The 16,070-nt window shown below is 37.0% G+C and overlaps 1 protein-coding gene across 2 annotated transcripts; it reads right to left on the bottom strand.

The window, feature by feature from the left end:
- Positions 1-116: 116 nt before the first annotated feature.
- Positions 117-15,607, bottom strand: elmo3 (engulfment and cell motility 3). 2 transcript variants are annotated; one of them, XM_043228218.1, is made up of 21 exons: positions 15,423-15,607; positions 13,210-13,310; positions 11,159-11,199; positions 10,954-11,026; positions 9,948-9,998; positions 9,579-9,748; positions 9,350-9,449; positions 8,541-8,692; positions 7,903-7,981; positions 7,254-7,304; positions 7,004-7,126; positions 6,795-6,917; positions 6,607-6,711; positions 6,400-6,508; positions 6,058-6,194; positions 3,752-3,915; positions 3,057-3,169; positions 2,868-2,972; positions 2,706-2,785; positions 1,885-1,965; positions 117-1,732 (listed from the first exon to the last, which is right to left on the bottom strand). In XM_043228218.1, the coding sequence occupies exons 2-21, from the start codon at positions 13,285-13,287 to the stop codon at positions 1,520-1,522; spliced, it is 2,148 nt and encodes a 715-aa protein (XP_043084153.1). In that variant the 5' UTR covers positions 13,288-13,310; positions 15,423-15,607; the 3' UTR covers positions 117-1,519. The 2 variants fall into 2 exon arrangements, with proteins under 2 accessions (XP_043084153.1, XP_043084154.1); XM_043228219.1 differs by lacking the exons at positions 13,210-13,310; positions 15,423-15,607 and adding an exon at positions 10,503-10,733.
- Between the last annotated feature and the right edge of the window lie 463 nt (positions 15,608-16,070).

The following is a 16,070-nucleotide window of genomic DNA, read 5'->3' as shown; positions in this document are numbered from 1 at the left end:
GTTTCAAACAGGACATTTTACTATCTATCTACATTCATAGCTTATAGCAACACTTTTCTATTTAGTTCTCATGGACCAGAGCCTGATTTGTAATGATACAAAAAAGACATTACAGCTATTATAATAATATATATATTCTTTTATTCCATACAAAGGACTTGAATTAATATCACGTACCATTGTCAGCTGGTAGAGTGGCCACATTATTGATCAAGATTGTTACACAAAATCAGAACAAGGAAAGCTATATACAAAGCAAATACAGTACCGTTTTTTGCTAGATCAATGTTTTCATTAGATTTGTGAAAACCACAAAAGAACAAGTGTGTGTGTATATATATATATATATATATCCTGCAGATGTTCCAGGCATTAAAGTTGTCAGCTCCATGAATGCACTTTACGACGGCACCACAGAATATTTTTTTAATCGCATATGTTTGATCTTGATACATTGTATGCATTAGAAATCAACATACTATGAAGTGCTTGTTATTCGGCAATGAAACCATCTAGCCAAAATATAAAATGGCACAATCATTATTATTACAATTATTATTATTTTTTTTTTAACAGAAAAATGATTTTCTCCCACACAAAAAACACTGATGTCAAATCCTACACGGCTAGTGGTATTCTGAACCGAAGGGAAACTGGCTATTTCAAAACAGGCAGCTGGACCAAAATAAAACGTGAAGTCATACTCATCAAGTAAATTGAAAATATGGATTAAGTGACAAAATTAAAAATATCAAATCACACCGATAATATTCAGTGTCTCCAAACCACTTGGCCAAACTACTCCTCCAACGACAGAAAATATTTTCAGTACCAAATTTGTTGATTATTTAATCCAGCTCAATGACCTTTAATATGCACCTAATAATGCAACAGACTTTGCCAATGCAGTAATGCCACCCATGCATTAGTATAAACAGAAACGTTCTAAGCATATCAGCGCTCTTTTATGATAAGCTATTAATCGACAATTGTAATAAATGTTAAACTGTAAAACATAGTACTAGACGAGTACCGTTTTGAGCCTCATGAAGAGAATGAATAAGGATGCCAGCACGAAGCACAAACGTTTATAACATACTTGATTTTTTTTTTCCCCCTTCCGAGTAGGCTGCTTGATGTAATACTTTTTAGTACGATTTTGGTAGAAGCTAAATAAAATAGGGAAAAAGTACCACAAGACAAAATGTGCGTTCAGACCAGAGAGTTTCATACAGGTCTTCTGACAAAAAAAAAAGACACGCTAGATAAAACACGTCAAGCCTTTAACTAATAAAAACACTCAAGACTTATCCACTGCAGGCACTTATATTGCAGCACAGCACCACAGACGAACAATCACAAAGTGTTCTCTCTCTCACTCATTTCAAGCCCTGTAACACTATCAAATGTCTCCCAATTCGAAACCTGCATTTTTGCTGCCACCCAGGGGCCATTTCCTGTTGTTTCCTGTCTCTGCAACGCAGTGACCGCTGCTGACCGCATGCTTACGGCCTGTGCGCTATTGTTCGGCCTGGCTGAAGTCGTAGCAGAAGTTGAAGTTGCTGGGCGGTTTGGGGATCGGCGGTGCCGTGTCTGGGATCGGGACGTTTTCCAGGTCCAGGAGGCGGAGCTTGATTTCCATCGAGAGGAGAATCTCTAGTTCGCTGCGCATGCTCTCGCTGCTCATCTCTTTACCCAGGAGCACACTAAGGCCGTCCGTCCACAGACAGAACTGGAAGGCAAGAGTTGAAATGAAATCGGAGCTTTGGGTAAATAATACGTTTTTTTTTTTTTCAGTTAAATTAGCACCGCTTGAGCCGAGTTAACACTACAATAGTACTAGGATCGCAGCAGTTCAAGAGTGGAAAAACAGATTAAACTCACATCTGTTCTGGAAGAGGCAATGAAATTCAAGCTATACTCTTCAACGTCATATGTGATGCTGAACGCCAAGTCCAACACTTCCTGCGAAACCAACCACAAACCAGCACATGCTTACAGCTCAGTTTTATCATCTAATGAAACAAGAAACCTCTGAATTATTTTTGATTTTTTTGCACAGCCTGTGTTTTAAATGCAATGCATTATGGTAATTTTCCACCTGTTTTGAGATTGTTCAGTTTCAATTTTAATGAAGTCAAAGAGCTAATTTGTTGAATAAAATAAAATTAAATTAATAATAATAATAATAAATAAAAACTCAAATTATTCTCAATACGACCAAGCATTAAGAAAATAAAAATGCCAAAGTTCAAGAATGCAAAAGATTATACTGACTACTGGCCAATATCCACAGATATTTAATCAGTATTTATCAGTCAATATTCAGATTTTTTGGTTAAATGCAATCCTTCTGCTAAAAATTGTTCCTGACAGAAACAGTAAATGGCAAAAGAATGGTCCGAACAAGCCTTTCATCTAATGTGGCTTAAATAATGTTTTTATAACAATAATAATAATAATAATAATAATAATAATAATAATAATAATAATAATAATAACTATTATTATTAATATACACAAAAAATATACACATTTTTTGTGTAAGTACAATTTAAGAACACCACATAAAATAAAGAATGCTAAATAAATTCTAATTGTTATGTATTATGCATTTAAAAAATGATAATCTTAAGATCTTTGATTTTATTAAAATTGTATAAATAAATAGAAAGCACTAAAAGAAAAGAACATTAGCATCATACCTTAGTCTGTTTTCCCTTGTTCTCCTTCATGTGAGGACAGTCTTTCCCTGTTACCACATTCTTGATGTCTGCGACAGGAACTAAGAGCATATACAATTTAAATGATTTATTCGACTGAGTTCAACAGTCAGCTAAAGCTCATTCTAAAGCAGTCAGACTCACTCTTTTCCTGAAGAGCCTCAATGGAGGGCATTTCCGTCTCCTCTTCCACATCTCCATAGTGCAGGACTTTGTGATTAGGAGACAGCCGACAATACCAGAGCTTGTCTGGGGAAATGAATAAAACGAATGACACCTGCTCTAGATCCTGGTCATATTTGTCTGGTGTCTGTGAGGATCTTGGCATCTCACCTTGTCTCCGTCGGCTGCTGATCTTCCGGAAGAGCGTCCCGTGACACAGACGGTTCAGTCTCTGCTGTCGGATGAGCTCCAGAAGCTCCGGCTTCAGACGTTCCTTCAGCTCACTGAATACAAACACAGCAAAAAAAATGCATGATGGAGTCACGTACTCTTGTAAAATTATTGATAGGTGCTTTCAAAACGCTTCCTTTGTGAAAACTCTAAATGTTTGCTTCAAATTATTTGTTACAGACAACTGATCAAACCGCAAAACGCTATTAAGCAAACCTGTGTTACTTTTAGATACTTCAGTGGTTCCCCACTAGGGGCTGACGATCTCTGTACATGAATCAGCATCTTTATGGTTTTGAGTTTTATCAGTTTGTAGTAATACCTTCTGAAACGACTGATTGCGATTAAACATCCAAAAGAAATGTTTTGGTTTATGTAATATGTGTGCGCACTATGTATGTTTATTATGAATATACAAATACATGCATGTAAATATTTTCTAAATATATGCTGTATGTGTGTCTTTAAAAACATAATACATATACATTTATATATAAATAAAGTATGCACACATATTCCGTAAACATTAATGTGATTAATTGTGATCAATCGTTTCATGGCACTCATTTTTACATTACTAATCAATACCAATTTTCATTTTTGTGAATCAACTGATTGAAAGATTCAAAACGTACAGCACAGGTGGAGCAAGCGTCTCTTCCTGGTGGAGTCTCTCCGTCTGTCTCAGTTTGAGGATCTCGCTGTAGTTCAGAGCGTTCACCTTATTCTTGAAGAGCTCCAGAGACGTGGGTTTGCTGGACAGAGTCCTGGTGATCTGCTCCCGGACGACCTGCATCACCTTTAGATATAGAGCAGGATCAGATCCGATTATTAAAAAACAAACCGATGCGTTCCATTTGCAATGTGTGCGAGCGTGTCCGTCTCCTCCAATAAACTCTCACACACACAGACCGCTTAACCCTGCTCGCCCCTCAACAACGTGTCTCTGGGGATCAGGACAAGAGAAATGAAGGGCAACTGAAAAGGGGAGACGGGGAGGAATGAATGAATCAGCAGGGGAGGAGAAACGGACACTGAAATGATGGGTCTTTCTTGTGAAGAGATGACTTCTAAACATTTTATGTAAACAATGTCACATTCTTTACTTGCATAATAAAAAAGTATGAACAACTTTATTCACTAACAGTATAAATGCCATTTTAGAGCCCAATGCTTGAAAAAGCTTTAAAAACATCTTAAAATCCATTATTTTTTTCAAATTGAAACTAGAGAGTTAAACTGTATAAATGTTACGCGAACAATACACACATCAACATGTCAACTGCACCACATCATCGACATCTTCTGCCATAAATTGCTTAATAAAACATATAAATAAAATATATACATTCTATTCTACATGAAGATAAAACCCATCCTACCTCAGCTGTAGTGAAAGCAGCAGCTGCGGTCCCCTCACAACCACAGCAACACTGAGTGAATGTGTGTGTGTGTGTGTGTGTGTGTTGGTGTTGGGGTGTGTGTATGTGTTAGAGAGAGTGTATGGTCCCTCCCTTCTAGATGCCCTCCAATAAACCCACACACACACACACACACACACACACACACACACACACACACACACACACACACACGCTCTCTTCACATCACAGGCCTCAACAAACCAGTCAGCAATAGCAATATTAACGGCCGTAAAACAGAAACGACACAGTCAGGGTGCAAAGAAAAAAAGAAGGTCAAGCGAGCAAGTTATTAGAAAACGCACACAGCGAGAGTAATTTCCCTTCTGAGGAGAAACAAGAGCTCAACTTTGACTAGTTTTTCCTCAGGTCTGACCTCAAGAAAAGCCTTGAATCATTAAACGTAAGCCACATGTTTCTCAACGCGTTAATATTTCCAAAAAAACTTGTAGAGCAAAGACAAAAAGGCCAGTAAAATGACACTTTAAAACGCTAAGCTATTTTTGGGATGTGGTTTACTGCTGATGTGTATTTCTGCGAGGGAGCGGGATTCCTTTTGTTCTTCTAATACCCCTTTATAAAGTCCCTGCCCACGAGGTTGGTGTGGTGGGGGGGGTGACGATCAGCGAAAACAAAAGACAGGCCGGTCAGCTGGACGCTCGCTCCATCCCAAAGGTCACAAAGGTCACGGGGTTTACGGCCAGAAAGCGGTTATTAAACGGAGGTCTGTTTTGTTATATAGTTTGGGCTGGAGTAAGGACGTTTTCTATAACATCAGAAAAGGAACAATTTAGGGAATGTTGATATACACAAAAGCACTTGAAGGAGTCGGACTCTTTGGTCGAGGAGCAGCATGCTTGTCATTCCAGTAGCTTGACGTTTCTCAGACATGTCCAGAAGAACCAATCAATATACATTTGTTCTATAAACTATAAATCACTGCTGCAGCTGGTCACTTCTCGGATGCGTCTGCTGTGGGCTTTCAATTGCAAATGAACGCTTTCAAGAAGTGATAAATGCACTTTGATTTTAAAATAACAGCCAATTAAAGAAAAAAAAACAAAAAACGGACCTTTGTTCAACTTTGGAACAAAAAGTAATGCCACATTAAAGGCCCAGAAAGGTAGTAAGGACATCATTAAAATAGTTTATGTGACATCAGTGATTTAACTGGATAATAATGAAGCTATTAAAACACATTTCGTGCAAAGAAAACAGAAATAATGACTATTTTAACAATGTCCTTACTACCTTTCTGGGCAGTAAATGTGGTAGTTGTGCCGCTATCCAGGATTATTTGATTTAAAAATATTATAATTGTAGTTAGCTGTATCACTGGTCAGTGAGAGGACGGAAAAAGCAAAAGTTTTTTGCACATAAAAACAGTTGAAGTTATATGTGGATTTCAGAAGGGTAATGAGCAATGAACGGTGTAAAATACAGTATAGTTTCAGTAATAGCTGACCAACACATCGAAAAAGAAAAGAGGATGAGAGAGGTGGTGGAGGTGAATATCTTACCTTATCAAAGTCCTCCTGCGTGGCTCTCATCTCCTTCCACGTCTTGTTGAGGAGTTGAATGCAGATGCAGAAAAGCTCCTCCAGCAGGCGGTCTTGAGCAAAGAAGATGGGATGATAGTCTGAACCGGTCTCAGAGGCTGCAAAAAAGACACGGGCGAAATGAGTTAAATGACAAAAAAAAAAAAAAAAAAAAAAAAAAATTATAATATTTATGCAAACACAAAATACAAAACATTTCCAGTTTGCAAACTTGGTTGAGTCAAGGGTTTTTTTTTTCCCCATCAGCTTTAAAATCACGTCTAATCATCGGCACCATCTCTAGCGCGGTGTCAGTTCACTCACGGGGTTCTCCGATGCGCAAGATCTCGCACAAGATGAGGGTGAGCTGGATGCTGCTGCGAGCAAACGGACACTCGTGCTTGTCCTCTCTGCTGCTGTTCTCCAGCACAAACTGAGAGAGACAAAGACTTACGGGCCGGTACATGCTAATATAGTGAAATTCAACGGCTCCAAAAAGGTTTTTTATTTGCATTTGATGACCTCACTCACCCTGCTGTAAGCATCGGGATACCGCGAGGCAAAGTACGCCATGGTGTCCAACGCCAGGAGACCCGGAGGACACCGGCTCAGGTCCTGACCAGGATTACTGTTATTCTGGCACAAACAAAACAGGTTTGTTGTGGTGCAGTACTCTCACTTCCACTCTAAAACATTTTTTTTTTGTTAGTCGTACTCACAGAAAAGCCGAGTTTCTTAAACTCTTTAGCGCAGAGGGAACGCCTGCGTTCGTTACTCAGACCGCTCTCGCTTTCGGTCTCAAACGCTGCCTGTCTGAGCCCGTGAAGCATGTCCCTCTGATCCTGAAGGTCACCAGGGAAATGCGTGTGAGAAATAAAGGTGCGCTGAGCAACTCAAAATCGAATGAAGGTGCAGAATGAAAGTGAACCTGGTTGTAGGAGTCGAGAGGCGTTCTCATACGGGCCTCCAGGTGGTTCAGACGGACCGTCTGCAGCACATACAGGTAGTGGGCCATCTCATCTCCAACTGAACTAGAGCTGTGGATGATGTTCTGCAAACAGCATCAGTTAAGATACATCATAGTTACTGTTTGTTCACTGGTTGTGATCCAATGGGAAATGTTCAGTGAAACAGGAAGTATTGTATGAACAAGCGAGAGGTTCAAAACTTTCCCACACCTTGTGAATGTATTGGCGTAGATTCCTCTTTTCAAGAAATTCAAAGAGCTCCTGAAATTATTTCAAATTTAAAATTAGAAACAGTTTTAAAAAAAAAAAAAAAAAAAAAAAAAAAAAAAAAAAAAAGGGGAAAAAAAAGAAGAAGAATCAAAAATAGTGTAAATAGAAATTAAATCGCAATAAATCACTTCCAAAATAAAAGTTTTTGTTTGCATAATACACCTTGTTCTGAATTATTAGGCAAGTTGAAATTCTGGTAATATTTTTCCCAAACCAATCCATCTTAATAACTACTATTAATTTTTCATTTAATCATATATGTGATACATAAATGTCTGGGAAGACTGAAAAGTCAAAAATTCAGGTGTTTGAATTGTTATGCATGTTTTCTTTTTCTAGATAAAATGAGCCAAAATAGAGACTAAACTTTGAATAAAAATGAAAAACTATTAAATGCCCACAAGAAGGATGCAATATTAATGCAATAAAAGAATTAGCGAAGTTAAGGAATGACATGGAATGCACATTAGGTCAGGTTATAACTAATAAAGCAAATTTATTTAGCTTGCACTGTGTTTATCGCAACAGACAGTGGCAACAAAACCAAGATATCAAGCCAAGACAAAACAAAAACCTCTCCAGCTCTGACCTGTCTGTCCGATTCTCCACCAGCCAGCAGCATCGCCATCAACAGAGCCATGGCCTTAGTCTGCAGCTGCTGGTTTGTTCTACAGCATGTTCGACAAAAGCAGACAAAACGAAACATGTATGTTGATATAAAATGATGATTTAAAAATCCAATACATCGTAAACGTGATAAATATCTACACGATGAGTTAAACCAGAAGGTGTTTTCCAGAAAGAGGAAGAATCATTCAATTGCATGACAAGGGAAGCAGCATTTATTTGACAATTATGCCATCTAGAAATAATTCTGAATGCACAAATGCACTTTGAATGCAACTGCCAAGCAATTTGATTTTAACGATAATACTACATAACTACAATGATTGTTGATGTTATTAATTTGTGAAATTTAACTATTATTACTTTTTAATTTACTATTAACAGAATTGCTGTACTTCAATACAGTGTTGAAATCGATGAGAATCGATATTAAACATCCACTAATATGACTGCGTGCTGGTCACAGTTCTTCAAATCTTAATATAGAATCATCCTCGTCGTTACTGTGGTGTACTTCACACCTTCAGCTATAGTAGTTCCTCTTCCACACCCATAAAGTAAACACTGGTAGTACTGCAAACAGAGCTCTTCTGTACTTACACCTGAAGATGGGAAATGAGTCTCTCCAGGGTGATTTCTTGTTTGACCTCATTAAAGAGACTGCTGCTGCTGAGCACCATGCTCTCCAGGATAGCCAGCGACACCTGCTGGATAGACGTGTCCAGAACCTTTGCATTCACAAAACTGGCGATCTGAAAAACGAACCCAAGTCAATAGATTCAAACGGATACAGGCAACTAGGTAGCCATTTCAGACGGAAAATGCTTCAACGCACTTCGCATTTTTAAGATCTTTCACAATAGGCATGTCTTACATTAAAGCTATTGTGACTTATTTTTAGTGATATAATCACATTAACTAACGACGGTTACTTAAATAAAACGCTTTTCATATTTATTTTTTTGATTTGATCTATCCATTTGTTTTTAATATTAATGGTTTTATAAAATTTCTAAATATGAAAAAAAATTCCTAATAAATATTAAATACAAATAATAAAGTTATGCAGAAAATATATTTTAAATTCTAAACAACTAGGGTGATTGGTAATAGCAATAATATAATAATAAACTATTAATACATAAAAAATACAATTAATGTTTTATATTGACTTCATATAGGAAACCTTTTAATAGTTATTTATTATTACTTATTAAATAATAAACAATTAAAAAGATAGACAAGAGTCTTAGACTTTTGTGCTTATTATACATTTAAGAAATGTGCTTGCAGAATGCGACAATTAGCCAGTCTAGTCTATTTAGTAAATCATGAAATAAAGGCAGATGCAGATTGTTATAGTGTTCGTACTGTATTATGGAGTTGAAGTGTATTTGTAGCTTCAGTACCTTTTTGATAAAGACACTGGACAAATTCTCCCACGACACAATGCCATGATCCATGAGCTCCATGAAAGCAGTAAGAGTGTGTGTCATTATCAGAGGAGCCCTGTACACACACACACACACACACACACACACACACACAAAACACTTTCACTGGTTTAATCTTTAAATATATACTGTAATAAAACACTCCAAATCATAGAAATGTGGCAAACACAGGCAGGAAACCGACTCGTGAGCGTCCTCTACTATCTTGACGAGCAGGGAGTGTCCATCGCGGCTGATAAACTCTTGAGCGAACGTAATGTCGGTGGAGACATCGGCCAGCAGCTTGAGAGAGTCACAGCGCACGCCGGAGTCTGAACTCTGAATGCCTTTATACAGATCTTCAGCGCAACGGCCCTGACAAACACAGTGTTATAAATCACCAAGCAAGAAAACAAGGCCCGTTACACAGTGCTGTGGTTGTGTACATTTAAAGCTGACACAAAGACTGAGCGAACAGATGTGTGTAGACACACTATGCAAGTTAAGTACGGTCGCTGTCAAACTCTGGTTGCAGAATGACCATTTTGGGCACACGAGGTTGTGTGACACTCACTGGTGCTTTGGTTAGACGCAGGATGCTGCCGTTTTTGATGTCTAGGCGATTCTAGAACAAGTCAAAAAAAAAAAAAAAAAAACAGTCAGTGTACAGGAAGTGATGCTGTTATTATTAGACATCATTATCACTGGTACAAATGTGTGCAAAAGAAAGAAAAAATAAAGACGACATACAGAAAGATTATATATATATATATATATATATATATATATATATATATATATATATATATATATATATATATATATATATATATATTTTTTTTTTTTTTTTTTTTTAAGCCAGCAGGAAAGACACAGACATACAGAAAGAAAAAAATAAAGACAGACAGAGAGAAAGAGACAGAGACAAGAAAGAAAGCCGTACAGAGAAAGATAGAAAGAAGGAGATAAAAAAAAATGTTTTGAATGAGATAGAAAGCCATAAAGAGAAACAGAGAAGAAAGAAAGAAAGAAAGATGAGCGGATAGAGAAAAGAAAGTAATTATAGCCAATCAAGTCCGAGACAGACAATCTTTAGTAAAGTGTTGATTAAACATGGCACAGGACTCACATGTAGTTTATCTGTATAGTATTGCATCATTATTCTAGTTTATTTTCAAACTCTCAGAGTGAGCGTCTGGAAATCTGCTACAGATGCTGTTTGATGACGCTGGCATTTGAAGGGCTCTACTTAGGGTGTCCAAAAGCCTATTTGTGATGTAGCCCAAGGCTCGGTGGTTTATGTGCACAACTGTAATTCAAGCCTTTGCCTCTACTTGTCTGGGAAATCACAATCTCCACACTTCATTCACACACACACACACACACACACACACATCTGATGATACGGATTCATCATATTACACACTTCCGTCAGCTCTCATGCCCGCGATACAGACAGACAACCACGTCTGACCCCACCCACGGTCAACAGCAAACACACATCACACGTCAAGTGAAGCACACATCACTGGATTAAAGACGACACACAGACGCCAACGAGGAAGGTGGAAATGACCTACAGATTCAGTGATGTACGTCTGGATCCCGTCTGCATACTGCAGAGCATAGTTGTCAGGACCCGGAAGATTCCACCTTCAAAAATAATACGACACCCTTTACAAAAACAGCTATTATACGTCATGGAAAAAGAGACATGGACAGTTTAGAGAAATTTTAAAATACAAACATCTATAAAAAAAAACAAAACAAAACAAAAACACTTACTTATCGCAAACCTCTTTTATGACAGCAGTGAGGGGCTTTTTCTGAAATAATAGAAAATTATGAAATCTGTTAAGTGTACACTACAGTAATAAATTAAACACACTAAAATGACTAATACTAAAACAAATGGAACTTTAGCTGGAAAAAATGTTAAATAAAAATATATTAAAGACTGATTTTATATATATATATATATATATATATATATATATATATATATATATATATATATATATATATATATATATATATATATATATATATATATATATTTTTTTTATTTTTTTATTTATTTTTTTTTTTATAATAACAACAGGCACATAACTAAACTAAAAGTTGAACCAAAATGAAACGGAAATCATCAAAATAAAAGCAAATTCAATATTAATAAATACTATAATAGTACAAAATAAGCACAAAAAAACCCCAACATTAACATGAAAATCTTGAAAACAAACTCTTAAGTTGTTTTAGCATATTAACTTATTGCCCATAGTGAAAACTAATATTCTAACAAAACCATTGCACTATTTATTCAAATTATTATTAGAAATGACATAAAACAGGAAATGCCACCGGGCCAATGATGCGTGTCAATAGGTCTCTCGCAGCTCTTTATTTCAAGGTGCTAAATGCCACGTGTGGTGTGGCTCCCCAAAACCTATTTCTATTTATGTATTATTAACACATTTCATAATAACCAAACTACTATTTATTCAAATTAAATGTTACAAAATAAGAATAATTAAGAAGTGTACGCTCGCTCGTTCATCTCAAAGAACTTCAACCAAAACAAAACAAGTGACAAAACAGGAAGGGAAGAGCTTCTCCCAAGTCAACATCTGTAATATCTCATAATTTGTGGCAGCTCCTGCGGCTCACCGATCAGAAATTTTGGTGTTCCGCGGTAGACCATTCAGTGGCCTATAATTTGTGGTGCACAGGCTGGCAGCGAGTGGAAGCGTTTGGGAAGGAGAGGAAGTGCAGAGGGAAGGTCATCGGGGGTTTGAGGTTCTTTCTAACTAATCCTTAAGTACCAATAAGGTCATTCATATTTCAGCCCAGTTGGTTTTTGAAAACCTAAAAGAAAGCTTATTGGACAATGGTGGGTTTCTAAGACAATAACGCATTCTGTTAGGACGTCCCAAACAATGGGAACAAAGACTCTGAAGATAGCGAATACGCACAGCATTTGTCCACCCTATTGTTTCGAGCGAGTAGATGCCCGTAATAAGCGTATTCAAACAACTGAGAATGAACTAATTGGTTATGATTTGTAAGGTGCCTTTGATCATACGGACGCAATTTTAATTGCAAAACATTTTAATTAATTAACGGTCTTAAAATTTGAGTGACTGCGCTGACATAATCCTGAGAGACAATTTAAAAAAATATGAAATATGTGAAAGAGATAAAAAAAAATTATAAAATTAATAAACGCCCGAGAGAAAAATCTGAAGACTAACGAGATTTGATGAATTTATTAAAAATTATAAAATTATAAAAATCTGGTCTCAATTCATTACATTTTGTCTTAAAAATTAAAATAAAAATGAAATAAAAATGATAGGCTTAAATACAGGCTTCCTTCAGAACATAGGTATTTTAAAGAATTATAAACTTTCATTTAGAATTTCATTTAGTATTCATTAATATACAGGTTGTAAAAAGTGAGATTATAATTGACCAAAAAAAAAAACTAATCAAATGATCACTAGATTGTTCCTGCACATAAATACATCTCTGATTTTAATTTTGCAGTAAATGTTACTACGAAACGTAAACTTACTATTTATACTTTTACATATTTTAAACCTGCAAGCAAGAATTCATAGCCAGCTTCTCAAAACTAAATAGTAACCTGTAGTATTCAGACAACTTCCTCATTTGCATAAATCCCTTTGTCTTTGTGAAACGCATCTGTGAACTTCATAATGATACTGAATAAACAGTGTTTTTATTCCTCAAACGCCGATTACCAACAAGTTTCACTCCGCTGCATATCCATCGCTCAACATCCTCTTTGTGACAGGAAGTAGAAAACAGCTCACCTGGTCTAGCTGAATGAGCTGCGGGTATGCGCCTGGCATCTGAATCGCGATCTTTACTATATCCTTTTGTTGCGGCATGTTGAGAAATGAACGTCTTCAACCTTTAGAGAAAACAGGGAGGGGAGGGAATTAGGAAATAAACACTAAAATCAGGCTACAAGTACTCAAAGAATGAGTTCAAACACAAAGGCTGCTATACAGGGTTTCATGTCCCATACACACCTTTCATTTCAAAGTGTTAACACAAATACTTGCTAGGATGCTAAATGTGCCACTGCATTCTATTTCCAGGCCGGCTGTATGTTCTGTGTTTACCATCTTCCTCTTTTAAAGGAGAACTTGCGTCTCTCTCAGGTTATGCTTTAAGTTACATTAAGTCAGCATGCTGGGATTAATGGTGTATCAAGTGCTCTCATTTTCCACTTGCCTCCTGCAATTGTGACTATCTGTCTTTAAGGGATAGCCACGTCTCGTTTTTTTCGGACGAAAATTGTGCAACGGCCTTAAATGTAGATCAGCCACAGTTTATTTTAAACCCCGTCCTATGGCGAAAATCATAAAGAAGGCTAAAATGATAAACATTCTGTCATTCCTTGCATTATTTTCAATCTTCTACGGACCACAAAAAAGTAGTTTTACTTTAAGCATTAAAAAAAATCCACACAGAAAACGCGCAGCCGCTAATGAAGGGAAATTCGAGGATCTGATGCCTGTAATAACCTTGCAAATTCTTCTTCCTCAAAAGTTCATAGTAACCGCCCAGTGCACTTCAAAGTATGTCGCTTCAAGTAACAAGTAAAAAATTCATTATCCGTGCCATTCTAAACTTGCACGACTTCCTTTTTTCTGTGGAAAACACAAGCAGATATTTAACTATTTATAGTATAAAACAACAGGGTCCCTGTGATTGTCATTGTACGGACAAACAACATTGAGTTTCCTAAAATATCTGTTACTACAAAAACTCACATAGGATTGGAACAACACGAAGGTGAGTGAATGATAACAGAATTTTCATTTTATGGAGAAATAATCTTTTAAAGCAAGCCAACGAGAGAAGAGATTTCAGCGACCTATTACTATTTTTTACATGCGCTAGGCATCAGGCGGTCAGTGAACAGACTGCGGCGGCCCGTAAGTGTGCCATCTGAGGCTAAAACTACTTCTATACACATAAGCACACGGCTGCTTTATTAAGGAGCCTCCGCCGAATTGTTAAACAGACCCAAGCACTTCCATATGCGTCCTCAGAAGACTTCCCAATGGAAGAGGGAAAGCTGCTTTTTAAAACTTGGAAAATAAAATACACCATTGGGCCCAAAAAAAAACATTTGAGCTACAGCTTCTATCGCGTCTCGGGGATTTATAATGATTTTTCAGAGAAACTAATCTAAAGCACACGATTGAAAACCTCCTCATATTAATGAGCTTTTTCAAGCTGATTAAATCACTTGTAAGACGAGGTTTTTCGTCTAAGGCTTTCGGTAAGAGCTGCTGACACAGACCGAATGTTTGTGTTTCCCAGACTCCATTCCCAGCATGCCTCAGCAGGCTCAGACACAAACCGTGACAGCACAGCCTTCCTGACGCTCTCTCTCTCTCTTTGGCTACTACGCGAACGAAACCGTCCGAACGAGTTACTTTTAAAGACAACTAATAGCATTCCCGACTTGATTCTTGCCCTTTGAACCCCGTGCAGGTCTGATACAGTCTGTTCTTCAGCCTGGAATTTCAGCTCTGCCACCCTCTGACAGACCAACCGCCTCCAAAACAGACATTAAACACTTTCCCTGACAAATTTCATCGGTAAATCCCTTCTTTGATCAATCCCAAACTGCTTGAAAGCCTATCAGACACATGTTTGAAAAGATTATGTGGTTATGAATTTCATCCACTAAAAACTGGCGTCAAGTACAAAAGATTTACAGGCAAATGTTTTATTCAATCAACAACTATTTGCATATAAACCCGACAGAGCATTTAGATTTAAACGACACGGAACGCTGTGTTTTACAGCCTTCAAGTACCAACAGAAACAAACTTGAGTTTGAAGCTTCGTTGTTCTGTTCAATTACAGCTACGGTTTTTCGATACAAAACGCATAGGTGCACGTAAAACGTTTACACGATTAAAATCCGTTTCGCCCAGTTTAGCTTTCCGAGAAAAGTAGCAGCAAAAGTGTTCCGAACAAAAGTTATTTTCTTTCGTCTTACCTGTTGGAAAGCAGTAAGGGAAAAAAATCACACTCTGCGAGATCGCGGAGCTGCGGAGCGGATAAACATTTGAGCTTTGTTCGCGCGAATCGGCGACAGTGATTTGATTCTTTTCGAACGATCGGCTGTTACATTTCGTTCAAAGTTTTCGGAGAGTTCTAATTGATCATATTCACAGTTCCGGGTTGAATAATGTCCCTCCCGCCCCCTGGAGGAGGGAGCGGAGACCCGACTCTCCAAAAACTTTATGGGATTTTTTTTTTGAGGGACCAGGAGAGGAGACCCGAAACACTACAGCTAACTAATCGCTACAAAACTAAACGGTTTATTTTTATTTGCATATTTCGTTTTTTGCGGTAGTGTTTTTTTATGGATTAATGTCACACAACAGCATTTAATAAATAATGCTAAATGGTTTGTTCACCATTAATTGTTGCAAAACACTTAAAAGATAAACATAAATATTAATACAATATAATACTGCTTGAGTTTTTTCAAAACACAATTTACACATTTAAATCTACAATGAAGTATAACAAATGTATCGACATAAAAAATTATCCTGACAAAAAAAAAAAATGCTGCAATAATTAAATGCAATTTATGTTGTGTGTGACCGATTACAAAAACAAAAGACTTTCTTATATA

Source organism: Puntigrus tetrazona, chromosome 25, assembly GCF_018831695.1.
Source record: "Puntigrus tetrazona isolate hp1 chromosome 25, ASM1883169v1, whole genome shotgun sequence".
Taxonomy (NCBI): domain Eukaryota; kingdom Metazoa; phylum Chordata; class Actinopteri; order Cypriniformes; family Cyprinidae; genus Puntigrus; species Puntigrus tetrazona.
The sequence above is the reverse complement of the archived record's forward strand: the minus strand, read 5'-3'. Positions and strand labels throughout refer to the sequence as shown.